A 26,235-nucleotide genomic window follows, 5' to 3' on the forward strand; every position below is an offset into this window, starting at 1 on the left:
CAAACCGATCCGTTAAGGATCAGACTGTGTATGCCGATCGTGTCGCTGAAAAGGGGAGCCGTGTTACGTAACCACTCAGCACCCAGAATATGTTGTGCAGTTATATGTATGTATAATAGTTTCCATGTGAGATGCATGTCCCTAATGCATCAGCCCACAGGCTGCGCTCCTGGGCAGAGGGGACACGAGATTCCCCTTTTGTCCTCACCCCCCCCCCCCCCCCATTTGTAATTCCCACAGTAAATATCGGCAGGCTCCGGCCACCTGCGGCTATTGTAATGTATGTCTGGCCTGCCGCTTTTCTATTGGCCTGCCCTCTGTAGCTGTGTGATATATTCTGTGTCCTGTGAGTAAAGTGTTGTCAGACTGGAAATACGTGGAGAAGCAGTGATCTTTTATATGCGCCCATGTAATCAAGGAATTCCAGCCAGCGCCCTTCATTCAGACTCCAGCCAAAGCAGAGTGGACCTCCGGAAACACGGGGTGGTAATGAAAGAGGTACCCCAGATTGGTAGACCCCGTTACAACCCCATATCACACCGCTATATAGACTGTATATATGTTTTCACAAATATTTGAGGCCATGGATCCATTCTATGTCCATTTTGCAAGCCGGCGAGAAAATCTTGCTGTACGGATGCCATACGGATTACATACGGAGGATGACACGCGCAAAATACGATGCCACACCCTGCCTACGGATGACATACAGTTCACTATTTTTGGAACATTTCTGCATATGACGGCTGTAAAAAACGAACCGTATTTTCATACGCCGAGTGTGACCCAGGCCTTAGATGTAAGCTTAACGGAATCGGCCGATGAATCTGCCAAAAAAGCCGCTGCACCCCTTATCATAGGGATGGATTCCAGCACCTTATTCCTAGGTACTCCTTCCCGCAGCTGTTTTTTTTTTTTTAAAAGGGAACCTGTCACCTGAATTTGGCGGGACCGGTTTTCGGTCATATGGGGAGTTTTCGGTGTTTGATTCACCCTTTCCTTACCCGCTGGCTGCATCCTGGCCACAATATTGGATTGAAGTTCATTCTATGTTCTCCGTAGTACATGCCTGCGCAAGGCAATAACTGAACAAAAACAAAACAAACAAATCGGGATATTCTTACCTTCTGGCGTTCCCCGCAGCCTTCCCGATGCTCCCATTCCCAGTAATGCCTTGTGACTCCGAGTCAATGACCTGTGATGGCGTATCAGTCTGACGAGACCGATACATCATAGGGTCATTTCGCTAGGCATCACTGGGAACGGGAGCTGCCGGGAACATCACGAGCATCGGGAAGGCTGCGGGGGACGCCAGAAGGCGAGAATATCACGATTTTTTATCACTATATCTTTTTACTATTGATAATGCATAGGCAGCATCAATAGTAAAAAGAGAGAGAGCGAGAGAGAATTTCCCTGACTGGAAATTCTTCCGCACACGCTCAGTTTCAAAAGACGGAACCCGTCACTGGACTCCTGCTTTTGACAGCGACGGATCCGTCACTGAGCGATTTTCCGACGTGCACAAAAACGTTCCTCTGTACGTTGTCTCCGCCTGACAGACAGCAATTTTACGACGGATTCAGCGCACGACAAACGTGAGGCCATTCATCACAATCCATCGCTAATACAAGTCTATGAGAAAAAAAACGGATCCAGCAGAAACATTTGCTGGATCCGTTTTTTTTGTTTTTCACAGAACGCATTGTGACGGAAAAAGAAAGATGGAAGTGTGAAAGAGGCCAGTACAATATGTCACGAAAAAACAGTCTCATAATCAGCGGGATCCGTTGCAGCGTTTCAGAGTTATTACCTCATAAACTGACAGTGGTCAGAACTGTAAAAACTGGCCCGGACTTAGGCTACTTTCACACTAGAGTCGGAATCTCCCCGTCGCAATACGTTGGGCAGAGATTCCGACGCTAGCGTTTGACGCACTGCACAACGGGTGCAGCGGATACATTTCTCCAGTGCATCTGCTGCCCCATTGTGAGGTGCGGGGAGGTGGAAGCGGAGTTCCGGCCGCGCATGTGCAGTCAGAAAAAGCGGTCCGTCAGGAGCAAAAAACGTTACATTTAATGTTTTTTGCTCCCGGAGGTCCGCCAAAACACGGCGCAACCGTCGCACGACGGTTGCGACGTGTGGCAAAGCGTCGCTAATGTTAATCTATTGCGCAAAAACGCATCCTGCAAACAACTTTGCAGGATGCGTTTTTTGCCATAAATGACGCATTGCGACGTCTGGCAAAAAACGCCAGTGTGAAAGTAGCCTTAGGGTTAGAGGAGCATGGGTCTTTGTCACACTGCTCTCTTTGGCTGTGATTTTTTTTTCAAGACAGAAAAAAAAAAATCCACCTCAATTGAGCAGCTTTTTTTTTTTACCTCATGAGGTGTTTGTTTCAACGATCAATGATTCTTCTCATTTGCAAAAAAAATAATCCCACGGTTTGGTCAATTTTTACAGTAATTTTCTAGTTTTTTATTATTATTATTATTATTATTATTATAGTTTTTTCAGTCAAGAAATGGAAAAAAAACTTATATTTTCAAGCAACACAGAAAAAAAAAAGTAAAAAGCGCCTGGTCATTGTCGTGAGCGCTCACTCCGTATGAACGAGCTCGCTGAAAAGACGGACAACCCGGAATTCTCACAGCTGGAAGAGAAGGGACCCCGCAGTGTGCACAGGCTCCTGCCGAGCTCCCTCACCACACACTCGCACGTTTTGGAGACTTTTTGTCGCGTTTCCATGTCAAAGCGGATGGTGACAGAAAACCAGTCATATCCAGTGAGAAAACCGCAAAAAGCAAACCCACTCTCCTCAGACACCGTGTGGACCCGGAGACCGCGGCCATGTCCTCCAGACTGAAGCATCCATCCCTGACTCCCCTCATGCAGAGAACCGCCGCCGCCGCCGACACTCCGGCTCCTGCAGGTTTATCGTATTACGTCACCACCAAGCACGCCCCGCCCTCTACCGTGACGTCACGGCAGCCCTCTCCCTCTTCTTTGGCCCTGGGAGGCGCCGAGAGACGTTTGATTGACGTTCCCTTCCACCAATAGTATGCGGCGGAGAGCAGGGCGCAGGAGGGGGCGGGACCAGGACGTGCTCCGTGTGACATGGCGGCGGCTCCCAGCACCGGGTGAGTGAGAACGGGCCGGCGTGACGTCAGGAAGTAATGACACGTCCAGTGCTGACTGTGCTGTAAGCGCCCCGGATCCATGACACGGTGCGAGCCTGTGTGCGGCGACATTCCTGTGTGCACCGTGTCCTGTGAGGGCCGGACCTGTAATCACCGGATAACGGGGCCGTGCCGGAACAGTGGCATTCTGCACCTGCTCCATTCCGGCTCCGCCTTATTTCCTCGCCATTTTCCACCTCTCTGCTTGCTGTCAGTGTATGGGGCCTGCAGCTCTAGATCTGTGCCCTCCAAACTAGAACTCTCCGGCTGCTTTGGATACTACAACTCCCAGCATGCCCTGAGCTGTAGTTCTGTGACTGCTGAGGAGTCGCGGATTGTGATCACTGCATATGGCTGCTATGTTGTCCCTATGTCCACACCTGCGCGCTGCAGGGGACTATTAAAGGGGAAGTCCACAGCTTTAGATATGGCCCTCTGCCACCTGCAGTGCCTGCTGCTCACCTGTGATTTCCATGTCTGGGAGACCAGAAGAGCTCTGCAGGGACGGGTGACTATGGACAGGGCGCTGTGCTCATCTCTGGGGCAGCCGTGTTATGGCAGAGCGGGTAGTAAGATTTCTGACAATGTGGCTCTGGGGTGTGCACCCTGCTCTGGAGCCACTATTAATCCAATAACCAACCATTCTGCAGCTCTGATTGGCTCCTCTAAGGCTACGTTCACACTAGCGTTGTGCGCCGCTGCGTCGGCGACGCAATGCACAACGCACGCAAAAACGCTGCGTTTTACGACGCATGCGTCGTTTTTTGCCGAAAATCGGACGCAAGAAAAATGCAACTTGTTGCGTTTTCTTGGTCCGGCGCTTGCAGCAAAAAAGACGCATGCGTCACACAACGCAACAAACAAAAACGCATGCGTCCCCCATGTTAAACATAGGGGCGCATGACGCGTGCGTCGCCGCTGCGTTGCCCGACGCTAACCCGACGCACACTAGCATAACGCTAGTGTGAACGTAGCCTAACTCTATAATCCCCCACCTTGTAATCACTGGTTGTAATGATCGCTCTGGCCACTAGGAGCAGTGACGCAGGCTTTGTACTGCTGATTTTACCTATTAACTCTCTCCACTCCTTTTCCAGATAGCGCATAGTGAAGGCTGAGGATAGGAGACTGTGCCCAGCAAGGTGAGAACATGGCTCAGTACAGGTATTGTTTGCAACATGCTTATTCCCTGCAGGTCTGCAGCTCTGCCCACGGTCTCTTTCATCACTCCCCCCTCCTCCATCCCTCCCTCCGTCCCTCTCCCCTCTCTCCGTCCCTCTCCCCTCTCTCCGTCCCTCCTCCCCTCTCTCCGTCCCTCCTCCCCTCTCTCCGTCCCTCCTCCCCTCTCTCCGTCCCTCCTCCCCTCTCTCCGTCCCTCCTCCCCTCTCTCCGTCCCTCCTCCCCTCTCTCCGTCCCTCCTCCCCTCTCTCCGTCCCTCCTCCCCTCTCTCCGTCCCTCCTCCCCTCTCTCCGTCCCTCCTCCCCTCTCTCCGTCCCTCCTCCCCTCTCTCCGTCCCTCCTCCCCTCTCTCCGTCCCTCTCCCCTCTCTCCGTCCCTCTCCCCTCTCTCCGTCCCTCCCCCCCTCTCTCCGTCCCTTCCCTCCCCTCTCTCCGTCCCTTCCCTCCCCTCCCTCCGTCCCTTCCCCCCTCTCTCCGTCCCTCCCCCCCCTCTCTCCGTCCCTTCCCTCCCCTCTCTCCGTCCCTTCCCTCCCCTCTCTCCGTCCCTTCCCTCCCCTCCCCTCTCTCCGTCCCTCCCCTCCCCTCTCTCCGTCCCTTCCCTCCCCTCTCTCCGTCCCTTCCCTCCCCTCTCTCCGTCCCTTCCCTCCCCTCTCTCCGTCCCTTCCCTCCCCTCTCTCCGTCCCTTCCCTCCCCTCTCTCCGTCCCTTCCCTCCCCTCTCTCCGTCCCTTCCCTCCCCTCTCTCCGTCCCTTCCCTCCCCTCTCTCCGTCCCTTCCCTCCCCTCTCTCCGTCCCTTCCCTCCCCTCTCTCCGTCCCTTCCCTCCCCTCGCTCCGTCCCTTCCCTCCCCTCGCTCCGTCCCTTCCCTCCCCTCGCTCCGTCCCTTCCCTCCCCTCGCTCCGTCCCTTCCCTCCCCTCGCTCCGTCCCCCCTCCCCTCTCTCCGTCCCCCCTCCCCCTCTCTCCGTCCCTCCTCCCCCTCTCTCCGTCCCTCCTCCCCCTCTCTCCGTCCCTCCTCCCCCTCTCTCCGTCCCTCCCCCCCTCTCTCCGTCCCTTCCCTCCCCTCTCTCCGTCCCTTCCCTCCCCTCTCTCCGTCCCTTCCCTCCCCTCTCTCCGTCCCTTCCCTCCCCTCTCTCCGTCCCTTCCCTCCCCTCTCTCCGTCCCTTCCCTCCCCTCGCTCCGTCCCTTCCCTCCCCTCGCTCCGTCCCTTCCCTCCCCTCGCTCCGTCCCTTCCCTCCCCTCGCTCCGTCCCTTCCCTCCCCTCTCTCCGTCCCTTCCCTCCGGTCTCTCTCCGTCCCTTCCCTCCGGTCTCTCTCCGTCCCTTCCCTCCGGTCTCTCTCCGTCCCTTCCCTCCGGTCTCTCTCCGTCCCTTCCCTCCGGTCTCTCTCCGTCCCTTCCCTCCGGTCTCTCTCCGTCCCTTCCCTCCGGTCTCTCTCCGTCCCTTCCCTCCGGTCTCTCTCCGTCCCTTCCCTCCGGTCTCTCTCCGTCCCTTCCCTCCGGTCTCTCTCCGTCCCTTCCCTCCGGTCTCTCTCCGTCCCTTCCCTCCGGTCTCTCTCCGTCCCTTCCCTCCGGTCTCTCTCCGTCCCTTCCCTCCGGTCTCTCTCCGTCCCTTCCCTCCGGTCTCTCTCCGTCCCTTCCCTCCGGTCTCTCTCCGTCCCTTCCCTCCGGTCTCTCTCCGTCCCTTCCCTCCGGTCTCTCTCCGTCCCTTCCCTCCGGTCTCTCTCCGTCCCTTCCCTCCGGTCTCTCTCCGTCCCTTCCCTCCGGTCTCTCTCCGTCCCTTCCCTCCGGTCTCTCTCCGTCCCTTCCCTCCGGTCTCTCTCCGTCCCTTCCCTCCGGTCTCTCTCCGTCCCTTCCCTCCGGTCTCTCTCCGTCCCTTCCCTCCGGTCTCTCTCCGTCCCTTCCCTCCGGTCTCTCTCCGTCCCTTCCCTCCGGTCTCTCTCCGTCCCTCCCTCCGGTCTCTCTCCGTCCCTCCCTCCGGTCTCCTTCCCTCCCCGTGGTCGGTCCCTCCCTCCCTCCCTCTGGTCGGTCCCTCCCTCTGGTCGGTCCCTCCCCCCATCCCTCCCCCCCCCCCTCTCTCCATCCATCCCTCCCCCCCCCCTCTCTCCATCCATCCCTCCCCCCCCTCTCTCCATCCATCCCTCCCCCTCCCTTCCTCTTTTTCCCTCCTGGGCTCCTCCTCCTCTCTTACTGCTTTCCCTGCCCCTCTGAATGGCTGATTTTGACAGTCCCCTTTAAGCTGCCTGTGGCTGTCAGTCCCGCTGCTCCCCCATCTCTCCACCTCCTACTTTCTGTTCTATGACTCCCCTCTCTTCCATCTGCCACAGTTATTGTTCCGCCAAATGGCTCAGACCGGCGGATCTTTTTCTCCTGTGCGAGAGATGCAGCTCGATAGCAAGCTTCGGGCAGTGGGTGAGCGCGGCCAAGGAGAAGGCAGACGGAGGACCTCATTTCTGGGCGAGAGCAGGAGTCCTGTCCACCTCCCCGGCTTTAAACCGCTCTCCTTTGTTTGCAGTGTCCCAATGAAGCGATCCCATACCCCACCGGCGAACATTGCCAATGGCGCTCTGCGCTCCCTGTCTCAGGAACTCGGCAAAGGAAGCGCCGTCATGTTGTCGGCAGCTGTCCTGGAGCTGCCAAGTCCTGGGGGACGAGGACTGCTCCCCCAAGAGGGACCCCGGGGATCGCAGAGTGAAGTGACAGCCGCAGAAGGGAAGTCTGGGGGCACCGTCAAAGTCTATCTGCCCAACCAGCAGAGGACAGTGGTGAGTCAGACCTGGAGGCATCAGGGTATAGGGGTGGAAGAGATGGATATTACATGGAGCCATCACTATACTTCATGCTGTCCGTGTCTGTTTCCAGGTGAATGTCCGTCCGGGGATGACCGTCTACGACTCCCTGGACAAGGCGTTGAAAGTGCGTGGCCTGAACCAGCAGTGCTGTGCGGTGTATCGCCTGCTACACGGGTACGGAGCAGGGTGACGGACCTCCGGCTGGCTATATACAGGCGCGGGGCTTATCGGATGCAGCAGAGTGTGGAGCGCAGGTTCTCCTCCTCCTTAGGGACGGATGTGAGGACACACTCGGCTCTGCTGCATCGCTGTTCAGCACCATAAGGGTGGCTCTCGCTCAGCGCGTGTTGGCAGCGTGGCGTTACCTTCCCCTAACACTTCTCTCCCAGCATTGGATGCAGTTATGTAACGCCATGCTGCTGCAGGTTCACTTCCATTTATTTCTCTCCTAGACGCCATCACTGGCCTTGTAAATAAGTGAACCCCTGTGCTGCACAGCAGTGCTGTCATGGGGCTGCAGACAGAACTGCCCTCATTTCTCCCTAGTTACATGTTGCTTAAGATTGACAACCATATTGGACGCCACTTTGTGGTCCCCTGAGGTTGTCATGCACCATCCTTAAAGGGGAAGGAGCAAACAATATCAAGTAATACGACCCATTTCCCTGCAGACGAAAAACCCTCACAGACTGGGAGACGGACATCACGCCACTAGTGGGGGAGGAGCTGATGGTGGAGGTCCTGGCTGACGTCCCACTGTCCATGCACAATTTTGTGAGTTCTCCATCTGTGCGCCCATGTTCTGTCTTTCTGCCACCACCATCATCTCATTTTCCCCACAATGCCTTGCTGCAGGTGCGGAAAACCCACTTTAACCTGGCGTTCTGCGACTTCTGCCTCAAGTTCCTGTTTCATGGTTTTCGCTGTCAGACCTGCGGGTACAAGTTTCACCAGCACTGCAGCAGTAAGGTGCCCACCGCCTGTGTGGATATAACCAAGCTGCCCAAGTAAGTGCCACCGCCCCCGGCAGCCCGGTTACCGTGCATGCTTACTAATACACTTGATATTTCAGGCCTGCAGCGTTGTCAGCATTTCAGCTTCCTGTCAGTGAATGGCAGGAATAGTATCCTGATTGTAGTGAGTGAAGCGTGGAAGTCTAAAGACTTAACATTCACTGGCAGCAAGAAGAGATCTTTATGGAAAAATAGATTACAACTCTACACTGTGCGTTTAAATAGCAGTCAGGCTCCATTTTTCTGATACAGACTTCTGAAAGACATGGAGATAAGTTATGAAATTTATGCAAACACCACAAGGGGGGGCTCGCTGCAGACAGAATCTTATCATATATCTCTGTATACTGGGAGCTCCCCCTAGTGGTGACTGCAGACAGAATCTTATCATGTATCTCTGTATACAGGGAGCTCCCCCTAGTGGTGACTGCAGACAGAATCTTATCATGCATCTCTGTATACTGGGAGATCCCCCTAGTGGTGGCTGCAGACAGAATCTTATCATGTATCTTCGTATACTGGGAGCTCCCCCTAGTGGTGGCTGCAGACATAATCTTACCATGTATCTCTGTATACGGGGAGCTCCCCCTAGTGGTGGCTGCAGACAGAATCTTATGTATCTGTATACAGGGAGCTCCCCCTAGTGGTGGCTGCAGACATAATCTTACCATTTATCTCTGTATACAGGGAGCTCCCCCTAGTGGTGGCTGCAGACAGGATCTTACCATGTAACTCTGCATACAGGGAGCTCCCCCTAGTGGTGGCCTCAGACATATCATGGATTGCTGTATACAGGGAGCTCCCCCTAGTGATGGCTGCAAGCAGAAAGAATCGTACCATGTAGCACTATGGCTCTACAGAATTTTTTTTGAACTCTGAGCATTATAAAGACATATTATAAAATTAATCAGAATTTTGGATATAAATATTGAAAAAAATGATGCGACGAATATTGCAGAAAGTTGGGCACACAGACGCCACTCACGGCAGCCACATGAGGTACAGATCTCGCTCTTTACCCACCACCCGGTTTCCTAATGCCTCTTGTTTGCTTGTCCTTTAGACCAGTACCCAGTTGTCAGGATTATTATTACGATCATTCCCCTGGCATTATCCATGAACCCTACACCCCACAGCCATCCAGGTAATGACGCCTCCATACTGTCCTTGTCTGTGTCATTCTGTGTTGATGTCCCTGGTTCCCAGCCCATTCCATCTCTCCCTGCAGCAGCCCCCGGACACAGCACCCTGGAGCTGCATCCTTTTCATTCCCCAGCGAGGGGCAACCCCTGCAACGGCATCGCTCCACCTCCACCCCCAACGTTCATATTGACAGCACCACTGGTCCTGTGGATAACAGCGTCATTGAGGTACCCTGTCAGGAAGGGAGAGGCTGTGCTATTACTGAGTGTAGACCCCGTTGTATTGGAGGTAGAGAGGACCATGAGCATAGACCACTGGGCATTGACAAGGGGAGGGGGCATTCATTTTTACAATGATATATATACTGTCAGAGCACCTCTTATTTGTTAGGGTTGCTTCCAAATGCTCTGGAGCACCCTGCATCACATGTAATACCACATTTTTCCTGTAGTGGCCGCTGCAGGATACATGTGTCCCTGTGGTGCCCCCTCTGATCACCAGGGGTTTATGTCCCATGATCCCAGCTGAGGCATGGACCAGTGTCCATGGGGTATCAGTCCTGTTTAGTAGTTATTTATGGGCATTGCCAAAATGCGCCCCTTTAAATTAGGGCTCGACTAACAGGCACCACTGCGCCCTCTCTAATTGCTGACTTTTAGAACCCTTTTATCTGCCAATATGTCTGTTCATGTGATGATACTGTCCAGGGTGGGAAGGGCTGTCTGGGCCCCTAGTACCAGGTATTACAGGTGGGTGTCGGTGGGATGTGGGCTACTAGACAGACACAGACCCCAGTCAGCCATGTCCATTCATATTCAGACATCACTGCCCTCCTCCTCTTGTGATTCATCTATGACTCTCGCCGCGTCTGGAACCGAGGATTTATTATAACACTATTATATGGATTCAATTCTTGGGGAGGTCTGTAGAAGCCGCTGCTTCCCTCTTAGACAAGGAGTGGACCCCCAAATGTATCATTGGATCATTCATTGTCACATTTTTCTTTTTTTGTTAGGAGGCATTAAGGAATGCAGCAATCTCTCGTGAGTTATGTTTCCTCTATGTATAGACCCCCATATCCTCCTCTCTCAATCCAACGGCCACTGTATAGACCCCCTAAACCTCCCCCTCCCTATCCAATGCCTACTGTGTAGACCCCCAGTGTATCCTTCCTCTCCATCCTGCATCCCCTGTATAGATCACTCTGTATTCTCCTCTGTCCATTCTCCGCTTTTCTGTCCACTGTATAGACCCCAATATCCTCCCCTCCATCTAGTGCCTTGTTCCCTGTAAAGAGCCATTTGTTTTCCTTTTCTCCATCCAGCGTCCCCTGTATGTTCACCTGTGTTCTCCTCTCTTCATGCAGTGCCCCTGTTCCCTGTATGGACCCATGTCCTCTCTTCATGCAGTGCCAATGTTCTCTGTATGGACCCCTGTGTCCTCCTCTCTTCATCCAGTGCCCCTGTATGTCCATGTGTCCTTCTCTCTGCATTCAGTGACCCTGACCCCTGTGTGGACCCATGTGTCCTCCTGTCTCCATCCAGTGCCCCAGACCCCTGTATCCTCCTCTCTTCATTTGGTGCCCCTGACCCCTGTGCCACCCTCTCTTCATGCAGTGCCCTTATTCTCTGTATGGACCCCTGTGTCCTCCTCTCTTCATCCAGTGCCCCTGTCCCCCGTATAGACCCATGTCCTCCTCTCTTCATGTAGTGCCATTGACCCCTGTATCCTCTCTTCGTGCAGTGCCCCTGTATGGACCCGTGTCCTCCTCTCTCCATACTGTGCCCGCATTCCCTCTATAGACCACTGTGTCCTCCTCTCTCCAGCCATCACTTCCATCACCTGTATGCACCCCTCTGTATCCTCCTCTCTCCTTTCAGCCACCCCCCCACTCAGAATGGACCCCTGCATGGACCCCTCTATGTCCTCCTCTCCATCCAGCGCCCTTTGTTCTGTATATAATATTAAATCTTTTATTTTCAGCAAAGGATGGAACCCCCAAAACTGTCCCCCCTGTTGGTAGTAAGTCCCCACCAGCCAAGTCACCTGTGGAGGCCCCAAGAGACCGTAGGACTTCGTCTTCTGATGATAAGAAGAAAGTGGTGAGTGATGGATATTTAATTGAAAGGAGAAACTCTTCAGATTGCCCACCACTTCAATGTGCGGCGCGGGCTTAACCTCTTCATGACCTTGGAAGTATAGGTACAACCAGGGTTGTGTCTCTCCCTTTGATGCAGACTCTGGCGCTGGGCCCACATCTTTTCCTGTGCAGGACCGCTTATGCGAACAGCTGTCATGTTCCTCTAACAGCCACGGGTGGATCCGAGATCCACCCGTGGCTGTTAACAAGTTAAAAGGGATAGCCGGAATTTTAGAAAAAAAAAATGTGCCAAGGAAGTAACTCTGTTGTGCCCGGTGCCGTTCTCCACTGGCACAGAGCGGTCACAGACATCTTCTGACAATATGTCAACAGAGCAACAGTTTATTTTCCTGTTTACAGGGCGGGACTGGTGTCATGCTGATTGACAGCTGGCTCCCAGCTACCTAATTGGGGGAAGTCAGCTGTCAATCAGCATGACACCAGTGTCCCACCCTGTCAACAGGAAAATAAACCACTGCTCTGTTGACAAGGAGAAGCTGAAACTCTGGCAGGAGTGGTCAAAGACTGGCGCTGAGGACAACTGAAAAGTAGTTTCCTTTGTTAGCAACTGCGTGTTCGTTAAAGTACTGGATAACCCATTTAAATGCCATTGTGAATCTATGACCGTGGCATTTAACATGTGCCGGGTGGAAGCGTGTCACAAGACCTACCCATTGGCCCCCGTCACGTGATTGTGGGGTGCCGATGGGTTGTCATGACAGTTGGTGGTCTGCAAATGATCCCTGTGCCTGTCATTGTAAATCTCCTCTGAATTCCGGCCCATGGAGCCGTGGCCCGCGTTCATAGAAGATCATCATTTATGCCGAAGCCCTGCTTTGTCTAGCACAAGGGGACTATTGCAGACAGTAAAACAAAATAACGTAAAAAGAAAAAAAAATAAGTTCAATTCACCCCACTTTTGCTCCATCCAAAATAAAACAATTTTAAAAAATACACATATTTGATATCTCTGTGTTAAGAAACGCCCGCTCAATCAAAATATAAAGTAAATTAATCAGATCGGTAAACGATGTAACAAGAAAAAAAAATCGAAACACCAGAATTATGGGTTTTTTTTGGCTGCCACAACCTCCAGCTTATTTCAGTCCTCCGCTGCCATTACTGCCCATTGGCACCACAGTGAATATGAGATTGAAAGATTAGATATTAATGCCAGTATCTATCAGAGAAACAGCCATGATCAGAATTATCGCCTATCCTGGCCGCTTCAGCAGGATTCCCTCTGTATATTACTGATGGCTGCATATAGAGCAAGCTCTACTCCGTAGCCCACTCCCCCTGGCACCTGCTGTGCATGTACACTGGGGGTCCTAAACTTCATGCAAATGATGCCCTTGGTTCCCTCCTTTCTCTTCTAGAAACAGTTGGGCTACCGGGACTCCAGCTACTACTGGGAGGTGAACTCCAGTGAGGTGGTGATACTAAAGCGCATCGGCACAGGCTCCTTTGGCACGGTGTACAGAGGCAAGTGGCATGGTGACGTGGCCGTCAAGATCCTCAAAGTGACCAATCCAACCGCAGAGCAAATCCAGGCCTTTAAGAACGAGATGCAGGTTCTCAGGTGAGGAAGGGGTCTCATCGCGGGGAAGACCACCTTTCCCGAAATCTGTCCACTAACAACCCCCCCTTACAGGAAAACGCGTCACGTCAACATCCTCCTCTTCATGGGCTTCATGACAAAACCCACCTTTGCAATAATCACCCAGTGGTGCGAGGGGAGCAGCCTGTATCGCCACCTGCACGTCATCGAGACGCGATTTGATGTTTTCCAGCTGATCGACATCGCACGACAGACGGCGCAGGGGATGGAGTAAGTAATGGGCTCCTCTGCGGGGTCCAAACGCCCCCCTATTCCATAATGAATCCAAGCCAGAAAATAGCCTCATTGCCGACCTACTACAGCCCTGGGGACTCCTCCGAGCCTCCGTCTGGCCTCCCCTCTATCAGGGCGTAACTTTTCAGCCTCTTATAATTTTTCACTTATTTTTTTCTTAGCTACCTCCATGCGAAGAATATCATCCATCGTGATCTGAAATCCAACAGTATCCTTTCACCTCGCACCTTTTTTTTTTTAAATGGTTTTTCTTAAGGGAGCACTATGGATAGGCTTAATACATTTTATTTATTCTAAGGGGAGGTGCAATACATGTCATGCTCCACCCCCTTATAACCTACAGCGCCACCAAAGGTGAACAGAAGCATTACACAATTCCAATTGAAACAATGGGCGTCTGTGTACTTCGCTGGGATCGGCAGAGCGATAGAGACGCTCTTGGCAGCTGGTCACTTGCTGATTGAGGGTCATACATGGAGGAAACCCTTGCTGTTGACTCGTTTTCCTCCTTAACTGAGTTTGCAGACATCTTCCTTCACGAGGGGCTCACCGTGAAGATTGGAGATTTTGGGTTGGCCACGGTAAAGACGCGGTGGAGTGGATCACAGCAGGTGGAGCAGCCCAGTGGTTCCATCCTATGGATGGTGAGCTCGTCGCTCCGCCGCTTTGTGACTTGCTGTGTATTCTTGCTCCCTCGCTGATGGTTTCTCCCTTTTTTGCAGGCCCCGGAGGTGATAAGGATGCAGGAGAATAGTCCGTACAGCTTCCAGTCTGATGTCTACGCCTACGGGGTGGTGCTGTACGAGCTGATGGCCGGACTGCTACCCTATGCAAATATCAACAACAGAGACCAGGTGATGAGCAGAGGCTTCTGTGACTTGTAGTACAAAGATGTCATGGCTCCATTCTCCACGGGCAGTGTTCCTCAGCCAGCACCTTAGCTGTTAGACATACTGGGAGTTGTAGTTTTTAACGGCATTTGGTTGTAAGCGCATGCTGGGAGTTTTTCTGGACTGGGGGTAGGATTTAACCCCTTAACTATCGCCGATACGCCTTTTTAACGGCAGCAGTTAAGGGTACTTATTCCTCAGCGCCACTTTTACACGATGATGAGAAATAAGGGTATAGCGTCCCCCAGCGTTGGAAAATTCCTGGGATCTCGCCTACCGGGGGTAGCTAAGACCCTGGAGAACATGATCAGGGCTGGTTTTTACTGTCCCCTGTAATGTGATCGCCGTTATATACACCGAATAACAGCGATCACAAAAAGTCTGATTTTTTTTTTTTTTTTTCCCCCATTCATTTCTCTCTCCTCTGATATGTTAGATGATATCAGAGGAGAGAGAAATGGGGTCCCCCATGTGTTAATCACCGAGAGCAGATAAAAAACTGCACCTCAGATGGTATCTCTATCTGGTGAGAATAGCTCGCTTCTCCCCAAATTATTCCCCCCTTTACTGGAGAGGTTGCATTTAAAAAGGTTCCTTGAGCCATATGTGGTGGGACTGTCTGATAATTCTTCCATTCTGGCTTAGGGTTTTTGATCCGTGCTCACATATTTTAGGCCAGAGAATACCCCCAGAACCCAGTTTGGCGATCTTACATCTTGGTCTGGACAAGATGGGGACGGTTCTTTCACATATTCTGATATCTGCAAGATTTTGTGTTGCTGCAAATTTTAAGTCCCCGAACTCTCCCTGTATTCAAGAGCTTATTAACAGGGTAAATTCTCTTTCAATATGAATACTTACTAACTTCTTCCCTTAAGCAGAAGGAAAAAAGCATTTGATCTTGGGCCCTCTGGCTGGATTCTTCCTTAGCAGCCCCTCTATTGGCCATAATAGATCTTGCCCTTCCTTAAGGAGTCTAGATTTGCTTGATACTAGGCTCTTTCCTTTCCTCTTCCTCAGTATCATTGTTAATTTGTTTTAGGTCTGTTGCTTGTCACACTCAACACCTTCCCCCCCACCCGCTACCCTTGGCTGTTTGTATTTCCCCTTATAACAAAATGAGAGTTTGGACTCAAGTTGTCGCAGGTCAAACTGTTTAGCTCATATTTCTGTGGTTTTAATTTGATATGTGTTGTTGATCTGCGACTCTCTGCATTTATTGTACTCTGCTGCGTTTTGCTCTCAATAAAAGATATTGGATATATAAAAAAAAAAAAGAAATGGGGTCCCCCAAGCCCCCCACATTGCGATACCTCCGCCATCCCCGGTACCTCCTGATCCATCCCCCGGCCTTCCGTGTCACCTTCCTGGAAAGAAATGGTGGTCACATACGCAGTGCGCCCGCCGAGATCTGCTGGCCAGTACCCGGCACAATAAGGAATTTTTACTATTTGTTCCTCTTGATCACTGTGATAGGGTCTAAAAAAAAAAAAAATAGTAAATCAAATCCCTCTTTGTCGCCCCCTTAGATAAAAATCATAAAATAAAAAGAATTGCATTTTTTTTTCCATTCTTTGTAGTTGGGGTTAGAATTGGGGAGGTTTACAAAAGTGAAAACAAAACTGATGCTGACATGATGGCTAGTGTTGAGTAGAGATGAATGAATATCTTCGGCTCCCTCCTTATTCGGCAAGTAATAGCGCTTACTGAAAAGAAAAAAAAATATATGATTTTGTAAATGTTGTTGGAAAAATGAGAAATTGCTGATCAACTTTTAACCCTTATAACTTAACAACAAAAATGTTTCCAAAATTGTGCTGATGTAAAGTAGATTAAGGGCACAAAAAGTAAGTTTGAAAAATGATAAATTTTCAACATTTTTGCCAAATTTCTGTTTTGTTTTGTTTTTTTTCCAAAATAAATGCAAGTCATATCGAAGAAATTTTACCACTAACGTGAAGTACAATATGTCACGAAAAACATTTTCATAATCAGCAGGATCCGTTAAAGCGATCCAGAGTTATAACCTCATAAAGGGACAGTGGTCAGAATTGTAAAAATGTGCTCTGTCCGGTTGTGTTTACAACTTGCATGGTCGTAAGTTGAGCACATAGTGCAATGTGAGGGCTCTGCATAATCACCGTACAATCACATCCTCAGATCATCTTCATGGTCGGACGCGGATACCTCACTCCTGACCTCAGTAAAGTCTCGAACAATTGCCCCAAAGCCATGAAAAGACTTCTAGCAAATTGCCTGAAATTCAAGAGGGATGAGAGGCCGCTGTTCCCACAGGTGAGCACAGTGTGACTGGATGTCCACAGTGACTGCATCAGCAGCATAGCGAGTGCAGCTCTGAGGTATACTACAGGATGTAACTCAGGATCAGTAATGTATGTACACAGTGACTGCACCAGCAGAATAGTGAGTGCAGCTCTGGGGTATAATCCAGGACATAACTCAGGATCAGTAATGTATGTACACAGTGAATGCACCAGCAGAATAGTGAGTGCAGCTCTGGGGTGTAATACAGGATGTAACTCAGGATCAGTACATGATCAGTAATGTATGTACACAGTGACTGCACCAGCAGAATAGTGAGTGCAGCTCTGGGGTGTAATACAGGATGTAACTCAGGATCAGTAATGTAATGTAGGTACACCGTGACTGCACCAGCAGAATAGTGAGTGCAGCTCTGGGGTATAATACAGGATGTAACTCAGGATCACTAGAGGATCAGTAATGTAATGTATGTACACAGTGACTGTACCATCAGAATAGTGAGTGCAGCTCTGGGGTATAATACAGAATGTAACTCGGGATCAGTAGAGGATCAGTAATGTAATGTATGTACACAGGGACTGCACCAGCAGAATAGTGAGTGCAGCTCTGGGGTATAATACAGGATGTAACTCAGGATCACTAGAGGATCAGTAATGTAATGTATGTACACAGTGACTGTACCATCAGAATAGTGAGTGCAGCTCTGGGGTATAATACAGAATGTAACTCGGGATCAGTAGAGGATCAGTAATGTAATGTATGTACACAGGGACTGCACCAGCAGAATAGTGAGTGCAGCTCTGGGGTATAATACAGGATGTAACTCAGGATCACTAGAGGATCAGTAATGTAATGTATGTACACAGTGACTGTACCATCAGAATAGTGAGTGCAGCTCTGGGGTATAATACAGAATGTAACTCGGGATCAGTAGAGGATCAGTAATGTAATGTATGTACACAGGGACTGCACCAGCAGAATAGTGAGTGCAGCTCTGGAGTATAATACAAGATGTAACTCAGGATCAGTAATGTAATGTGAGTGCAGCTCTGGGGTATAATACAGGATGTAACTCGGGATCAGTAATGTGTGTACACAGTGACTGCACCAGCAGAATAGTGAGTCCAGCTCTGGGGTGTAATACAGGATGTTACTCCGGATCGGTAATGTATGTACACAGGGACTGCACCAGCAGAATAGTGAGTGCAGCTCTGGGGCATAATACAGGGTGTAAATCAGGATCAGTAATGTATGTACCTGTCATTTGAGGGTCACATTTACATGGATTCTCACGTCTCTCTTTTAGATCCTTTCTTCTATTGAGCTGTTGCAGCGAGCTCTCCCAAAAATTGAGCGCAGTGCATCAGAACCCTCGCTTCATCGAGCGGTGAACTCTGAGGACCTCAACCCCTTCTTGATTAACACCCTGCGCCTCGTGCCTCAGTGATCAGCGTTCTCCATGTTTCCTACTCCGAGGTGGCAGTATCTCTAATTCTGGGGCCTTGTTCGGCCTTTCTGTCCAGTCCTCCATGGTCTCCTAACTCCTAGTCCTCTTCCTCACTAGACTTTTCTTCCCTCGCTGCTTCTCTTCGGGATTGTTTCCCAGCCGTCTTAAAAACTATGAGGTGAATTGTCGTCTTCTCCTAAGATGCTCATGGCTACAGAAAGTGGGATCTTCTGATGGAGAGAAGCACAAGCTGCTACTGTGTAGAAACCAAACTGTATCGGGGAGCACTTGCCAACGTTCTCAGAGACTTTGTCATTTTTTTGATAGGAGCGCTCCTTTAAGGTTTCCTATAATGCACTGTGACAAAATCTGGGCCTTTGGGAACTAATAATAATAATGCAAATTATTTTCCCTGAGCGAATCAAACTATACCATGCCCCTCCCCCTGTGTCCATGGGGCGTGGCTGGTTGCCAAGCCCCGCCTATGAATCATTTTGCATTTCCTATTCTGAGACTGTCATGAGCTGCAAGTCCAAGAGGGGGAAGATATTTATTTCTACACGTGCCTGATTTCTTCTCTCCGAGAATCTTCTGCAGTTTTTTTTTTCCGTTAATTGGGGAGAATTATTTGTAAAAACTCAGATTTAATGATTTTTATTTTTTTTATTTTTTTTTCCCGGCATCAAGTTTCGGCACATGTGAAGTCGCTGTCTTCTGCTGTGAGGACGGATGTGGGTGGTGAGGAGGGGGTTACGTTGAGCCTGGTCATGCTTGAGAATCCCATAAATTAAACTGTACGGTGAGGGAAATCTGAATGCATTGAATATACCAATGTGTAATATATATATAGTTTTAAATAAAATAAGTTTGGTGTAAAAAAAAAAATAAATAAAAAAAAAAATGTTTCTTTGCCTCTGAAATCAAAGAAACTGCACCCTATGATCTTCTGAACTGAAGAACACTCCTACGTTCCATGCTTCACAGATATATAATGTTGTGGGGAGAGAGTTTGTATTGTATTTAGTAAAGAGTGAAATGGGCAGAGTCACTCAGTGATTCACTGCCTCCACTATGAGTAGGACCGCCCATATCACGTTCCTCCACCATGACTAGGACTGCCCACATGACTAGGACCGCCCACATGACTTCCCGCCACCATGACTAGTACTGCCCACATGACTTGCCTCCACCATGAGTAGGACAGCCCACAAGATTTGCCTCCTCCATGAGTAGGACTGCCCATATCACGTTCCTCCACCATGACTAGGACTGCCCACATGGCTTGTCGCCACCATGATTAGGAGCGCCCACATGACTTCGAGCCATCATGACTAGGACCACCCACATGACTTGCCTCCACCATGACTAGGACCACCCACATTATTTGCCTTCACAATGAGTAGGACCTCCCACATGACTTGCGTCTACTATGTTGGACCGCTCACATGATGCCTCCGTCACTCCTCCATAACTTAGTTTTTAATGGTGCCAAGTTAAAAATAAATAAATATGCCACCTACAAAAGAGAGATCGGTTCCCTCTTCTGGGTATGTAACATCCAAAAAGGACAGGGTCTGTGTATCCTAATAAAAGAACAAACATGAAGCCATCAGCCCTGCAGTCTGAAGATCGGAATCCTATACTCTAGGAGTAGTGTGGTGGAATAGGCTGGGCACACAGTGACCCTTTGTATAACACTCTCAATGATCCCACCACCTCCAGGAAACAAATTATCCCACCACATGGCATTTGTAGGAGAACACATCTGTCAGTACGTCCCTCAGTTACTGACGTCTCGGGCCCGAAGCTGACAGTGGCCATATTGGGAACAATAGACTCAATAGGATACAGACAATCGAACCATGGAAAAGGAATAAAGCCAAACCTGATCTGACCCTGAGCAACTAAGGGTACCGTCTCACAGTGGCACTTTTGTTGCTACGACGGTACGATCCGTGACGTTCCAGCGCTATCCATACGATATCGCTGTGTCTGACACGCAGCAGCGATCAGGGACCCTGCTGAGAATCGTACGTCATAGCAGATCGTTTGGAACTTTCTTTCGTCGCTGGATCTCCCGCTGTCATCGCTGGATCGGTGTGTGTGACAGCGATGCGTTCGCTTGTAACCAGGGTAAACATCGGGTTACTAAGCGCAGAGCCGCGCTTAGTAACCCGATGTTTATCCTGGTTACCATCGTAAATGTAAAAAAAAAAAACAGTACATACTCCCATTCCGGTGTCCGTCAGGTCCCTTGCCGTCTGCTTCCCGCACTGACTGACTGCCGGCCGTAAAGTGAAAGCAGAGCACAGCGCGCTGTGCTGTGCTTTCACTTTACGGCCGGCAGTCAGTGCGGGAAGCAGACGGCAAGGGACCTGACGGACACCGGAATGGGAGTATGTACTGTTTTTTGTTTTTTTTACATTTACGATGGTAACCAGGATAAACATCGGGTTACTAAGCGCGGCCCTGCGCTTAGTAACCTGATGTTTACCCTGGTTACCCGGGGACTTCGGCATCGTTGGTCGCTGGAGAGCTGTCTGTTTGACAGCTCTCCAGCGACCACACAATGACTTACCAACGATCACGGCCAGGTCATATCGCTGGTCGTGATCGTTAGTAAATCGTACAGTGTAACGGTACCCTAAGGCCCCTTTCACACATAAGTTTTTTGCCGTCACAATTCGTTGGCTCGATGGATCCGTCGCAGATTGTGAAAAACTGATGCGACGGATCAGTTTTTTTAGACGATCCCGACTAGTGGATCTAGCTACAGTAATTGGATCGGAGAATTCTCAGTTAAAAAAAAAACAGATTTCGTTGCCGGATTCCGTCATTTGATGGATCCAGCGCCATAGGCTTCCATTCTAGCAAACGACGGATTCGTCACTGTCCATTTTTTCGACAGACACAAAAAACGTTACTTTGTCCGTTGTCTCCAGCTGCCGGACAAACACTTTTCGACGGATCCGGCAAACGACGGATGAAACGTGAGGCCATCCGTCGCTAATACAAGTCAATGAGGAAAAAAACGGATATGGCGGCATCAGTCGCCGGATCCCTTTTTTTTTTCAAAATTCGACGGATTGTGACTGATGGCAAAAATCTGATATGTGAAAGGGGCCTAATGGTGACAAATAAGGAGCGTCCCCGCCCAAGTGGTGTTCTTCATGTCAGGTGAGGGATACTTCATCCTGGAGTGGTCATCAGGGATGCAGTATAGCCCTGTAGACCCCTGCAGTGGCTCCATCTTGCTCCCGCCCTGACAAGGGCAGTCCACAACTGGCCCTATATTGGGGGCCCTGCACTCTACCTTGTTACACGTCCCGACTTGTTTCTTCCAAGTAATTCCTCAGGGGACTAAACACTTGTATCAAGGAGTAAGGTTATCTAAAGGGCTAGGAGCAGTGTAATCATGGGTCGCTCCGCTCTGTCCCTGTCACTCATATCCTCACTCTCTCCTTTTTTCACACCAATTTCCAGTAAGAATAACAGAGGACCTATACCAAACCCCTATTCCTCCTCCCCCTCCCATTTGCAGAAAGGAATCAGGAGCTAGCAATGTAAAGCTGCTGGTATGTAAATTGGCAGTGTACAAAGAGATGTGACCCATCTTAATTAAAATGCCCAGGTGACTGATCAAGGATGTATATTATAGACAGAGTACAGGTTGGACAAATAGTTTAGACAAGAAAAGGCTGTTTAAGTTTTGAGAGGATTAAAGGGAATTTATCGCTTCATTGGAGGACACAGGAGCCATGGGTGTATGCTGCTGCCCCGAGGAGGCTGACACTATGCACAAAAAAGTTAGCTCCTCTGCAGCGTACACCCCACTGACCGGCACTAGGCTAATCCGTTTTAACTTAGTGTCAGTAGGAGGTGGACACGGGTCTTTTACTAGACCCATATCTACCTTGGTTTTCGTTTTCCAGTAACCTCTCTTTTTCAGATGGATCTTCTCTATCTCTGGAGGGATACCGTGTGAACAACTGTACTCCCACGTAGAGACTATGGGTACGGCGCGTACTGCCACCCTGTATCCTCATGTATAGTCGTCAGGACCCCAGCCTAACACGGAAGTGTTTAGGTGATATGAACATCAGTCCTGGCCCCATCTCATGCCCACTTGCCCACCAGAGCCTGTCGGTGTTAGGAGTTATGGACGTCCCACATCCCCAAGAGGCTTGGACATCTATGAAAGGTCTCATGGATGGAGAGGTACAGTACATCTTTTTCTTCTCTCTATCAGGTCTCCAGAGGTAATGAGGAAAAAGGATTCAGGAAAGTCAGCGCTTTATATTCATTTTCAAGAAAAACCCATCCTCTCAATCTCAGGTCAGAACTTTCCTCCAGGGGGTAGCGCATGCAGCGCCCCTGTACCGGACACCCGTGGAACCCTGGGACCTCAATCTAGTCCTGGAGGCCCTTAGGAGTTCTACTTTTGAACCTCTCTGAGAGGTACCTCTATCTTTTCTGTCTTGGAAGGTGGCGTTTCTTGTGGCCATCACCTCCATTAAGCGCATCTCGGAATTGGTAGCTCTTTCCTGTCGCCTCCCTTTTCTGGTTCTCCATCAGGACAAGGTGATTTTGCAGCCTCTTTCTTTCAATGTTCTTTTTATTAAAGAAATTGTACGATACAGGAAAGGAAAAAGAATATAAATAACAGGGATCGTTAAGACAATAAGATACAATCAAGAATGATGAATGCAGAGTCACATGAGAAGAATAATTTAAGCAAATCTAAAAGGCCCAGCCTTAACTTTTTTTTTTTTAAACCAATCAGTATTTATTGAACATTTTTCACAATAAACAACATATCAGAATGAAAAGGGAAGGTGGGGGGGAGGGAAGGGGGGATAAGGGGAAAAATCCAATGCATACCGTATTAAGGACCACAATGTAATCAATACAGAATACATAAATACAGTGTCATATAGAGGATAGAAGAAATAAACAGAAAACCAAAAAACAAGAGCAGAATTGTAGGAGCAAACAGTTTAAATAAGGGAAAGGGCAGACTGAGATACAAATGGCGAGGACGTCCAAGGGTCCCACCACGAGAGGACCTTAGCTCTTTTCAATAGACCCCCTGCCATTATGACCTCATAACAAAAATGTAAATCAATCCTGGAGATCAGCTCTGCTCTGGAGGGGGAAACGGAGGTCTTCCAATGCTTCGCGATACATTGCCTAGCAGCCACTAGGATATTAGAAACTATGGGGCGCAGGGGGGCAGGGAGGTCGATGAGGGAGATGCCCAGGACAGCGAGTTGACCACTCAGAACAAGGGGCAAACGGATCAGATCCTCAATCAAAGTCTCTACCTCACGCCAGAAGACCCGGACCTGCGGACACGACCACCAGACATGAGAGGAGGACCCAAGGGCGCCACATCCCTTCCAGCAGCGCGGAGAGGTAGCCGGGAAAACCCTCGCCAATCGGGCGGGGGTGAGGTACCAGTGGAGCTGAATTTTTTTCACCTGCTCCAAGTGGCCCAAACAAGACGAGAACCTAGAAGGGTGTACCATAGCAAATTGCCAATCCTCCAGGGAAGCCTCAAAGCCCAACGCTGACTCCCAGGAAGACATAAAAGGAAGTTTGTCAGTAGAACCAAATGAAATGAGGGCTTTATAAATTATGGAAATGCCATGTGGCACAATGGTGGATGGTCTGAAGAATCTATGGGCCGGGTCCTCTGTCAGAGGCGGGGGTGCACCGAATGACCGCCACGATCTGAGGAAGCTGCGAATCTGCAGGTATTGAAAGAAGTCAGACCCAGTGAGGGAAAATCTCCCTGCAAGGTCCTCAAACGACAAGAGACCGTCCGAGCCGAAAAGGTCCGCCACCCGGTGCACCCCACACCTCGTCCAGGAGGCAAGAGAAATGTGGGCAATGGCACACTCCACAGCCTGCAAAGAAACATAGTCAAACATGAATGTTAGGAGAGAAGTGCTAAGGAGCGCCCATAGTTTAGAGGCGTTCCTAATAGAACGGAGACAGGGGCCCACAGGAGGAACTTGAAGTAGTTGGAGCTCCAAAAGCAATCTAAGCGAGTTTTGGGGAGCAAAATGGGATTCAATCAGAAACCAGGGCAAACATGAGTTCCCCTCCCACCATATTTTAAGGGGCTCAAGGATCCCTGCCCTGTAATACGCCTGGACCGCAGGAGCTCCCAACCCCCCCGCAGAGTACGGAAGGGACATAATCCGACGCCTGATCCTATGGGGCTTCTTATTCCAGATAAATCGGTCTATCAAAGATTGAAAAGCCGAAATAAACTTCGAGGGGATAAAAAGGGGAAGGCACCGAAAGAGGTACATTATTTTGGGGAGGAATAGCATTTTCGCCGTTTGTATGCGGGCCATCCACGAGAGGGACGCGCTTGATATTTGCTCCATGCCCCTCCTGACCTCCGAAAGAGTTTCTTCGCAATTTACTCGGACTATGTTATCTAGCCTAGTAATCTTGATGCCCAGATATGTAAAGCCCAAGGGAGCCCAAATAAAAGCATATTGAGATTGAATTTGAATCTGAAGGGGGGGGGGGGAGGAAGAGGGGGAAAATTGTGGATTTGGTGAGATTAAGTTTATAATATGAAACCGCCGAAAACTCAGATAGGATGGTGGTGATTGCAGTCAATGAAGTTAAGGGAGAGGTGCAGGTCAGGACCACGTCGTCGGCATAAAGACCAATTTTATGTTCAGTTCCCCCCACCGCAATTCCCCTTATGTCCGCGCACTGCCTGACCATGGCGGCCAAGGGCTCCATGATCAGAGCAAAGATGATAGGGGAGAGGGGGCAGCCTTGACGAGTACCGTTCCTAATAGGAAACGTTCGAGACCCGAATCCCGCCGATCGAACCGACGCGCATGGGTTGGAATACAATGCCATAACCGCTTTGCTAATCTGCCCGGTAAGCCCAAATTTCTCCAATGTGAGCTCGATATAGCCCCAGTGCACTCTGTCAAACGCCTTCTCGGCATCGAGCGACAGGAATACACTGGGGAGACTCCCCCTCTCCACCACATCCAAGAGATCTATCAGTCGTCTGGTACCATCCCTAGTCTGTCTGCCAGGAACAAACCCAACTTGGTCGGGGTGAATGAGATCAGGAAGGACTGAGAACAATCTATTGGCCCAGACTTTTCAGCCTTAACTTTTTATCGACGGGCCAACTCCAGTGAATCAAAAAGGGGTGAATAGTGACTCGAGAATAAACATTGGATTGAGAGTACCAATAATATGGGGTTATAGAAAAGAGGAAGATAAGAGAGAGAGAGCGGGGAAGAGGAGGGGGAGATTAAGGGAAAGGATAGAGGGGGATGATCCAGGAGAGAGTGCTAACCCAGAACGAGCCATCCTATGAAGGTTTTGCAGCCTCTTCCTTCTTTCCTTCCCAAAGTGGTTTCTGCTTTTCACCCAAATGAGGATATTGTCCTCCCTTCCTTTTGCCTGGCTGCGACCCATCCTCTGGAGCGTTCCCTGCACAGGTTAGACCTAGTTAGGGTGGTGCGGATCTATGTGGCTAGGATCGCCCCCTTCAGGAAGACAGACTCTCTCTTCATCATTCCAGAGGGTGCGCGTAGAGGCCTGCCGGCCTACAAGGCTACAATCGCTCGCTGGATCCGGTCTGCAATTTTGGAGGCATACCGGGTCAAGAACAGAGTGCCTCCACCTGGGATTAAGGCACACTCTACTCGGGCAGTGGGCGCCTCCTGGGCTGTACACCATAGGGCATCCACTCTGCAAATCGCAACCCGGTCTTCCATCCACACGTTCGCCAAATTTTACAGGGTCCATACCTACGCTTCGGCGGATGCCAGCCTAGGTAGAAGGATCTTGCTGGCGGCCGTTGGTTCTCCGGCCTGAATGGAGATTGTGCTGTTTCCCTCCCCAGGGACTGCTTTGGGACGTCCCATCATTTCCTGTGTCCCCCAATGAAACGATAAAGAAAACAGGATTTTTGGTTACCGTAAAATCTGTTTCTCAGAGCTTTCATTGGGGCACACAGCATTCCCCCATGTTCATCAGCTCTGGTTACTATGTTATAATGTTACAATTTGAGTTGTCTTTGTTACTTCTGCCTTCTCACTGATTAGCATGGTGCCGGTCGGTGGGGTGTACACTGTGGAGGAGCTAACTTTTTTTGTGCAAAGTGTCAGCCTCCTAGTGGCAGCAGTATACACCTCGTGGTTTCCTGTGTCCCCCAACGAAGGATCCGAGACACAAATTTTACGGTGAGTAACCACAAATCCTGTTATCGGACACCCTTTAGAAATAGCTGTGGTCACCCAGCGTACACATAAACAGGACATTGGGTTTTC

General features: G+C 50.0%; 1 protein-coding gene across 2 annotated transcripts; it reads left to right on the plus strand.

Moving 5' to 3' along the window:
* Positions 1-3,052: 3,052 nt before the first annotated feature.
* Positions 3,053-18,248, plus strand: ARAF (A-Raf proto-oncogene, serine/threonine kinase). Of its 2 annotated transcripts, none has more exons than XM_069747810.1 (17): positions 3,053-3,140; positions 4,277-4,321; positions 6,864-7,113; positions 7,211-7,314; positions 7,812-7,914; positions 7,996-8,147; positions 9,217-9,297; positions 9,382-9,523; positions 10,312-10,339; positions 11,280-11,398; positions 12,816-13,018; positions 13,091-13,267; positions 13,453-13,499; positions 13,817-13,935; positions 14,014-14,145; positions 16,342-16,476; positions 17,771-18,248. In XM_069747810.1, the coding sequence occupies exons 3-17, from the start codon at positions 6,871-6,873 to the stop codon at positions 17,909-17,911; spliced, it is 1,926 nt and encodes a 641-aa protein (XP_069603911.1). In that variant the 5' UTR covers positions 3,053-3,140; positions 4,277-4,321; positions 6,864-6,870; the 3' UTR covers positions 17,912-18,248. The 2 variants fall into 2 exon arrangements, with proteins under 2 accessions (XP_069603911.1, XP_069603912.1); XM_069747811.1 differs by having other exon boundaries at positions 9,385-9,523.
* Positions 18,249-26,235: the final 7,987 nt, after the last annotated feature.

The sequence above is a fragment of the Ranitomeya imitator genome, chromosome 2 (assembly GCF_032444005.1).
Source record: "Ranitomeya imitator isolate aRanImi1 chromosome 2, aRanImi1.pri, whole genome shotgun sequence".
Taxonomy (NCBI): domain Eukaryota; kingdom Metazoa; phylum Chordata; class Amphibia; order Anura; family Dendrobatidae; genus Ranitomeya; species Ranitomeya imitator.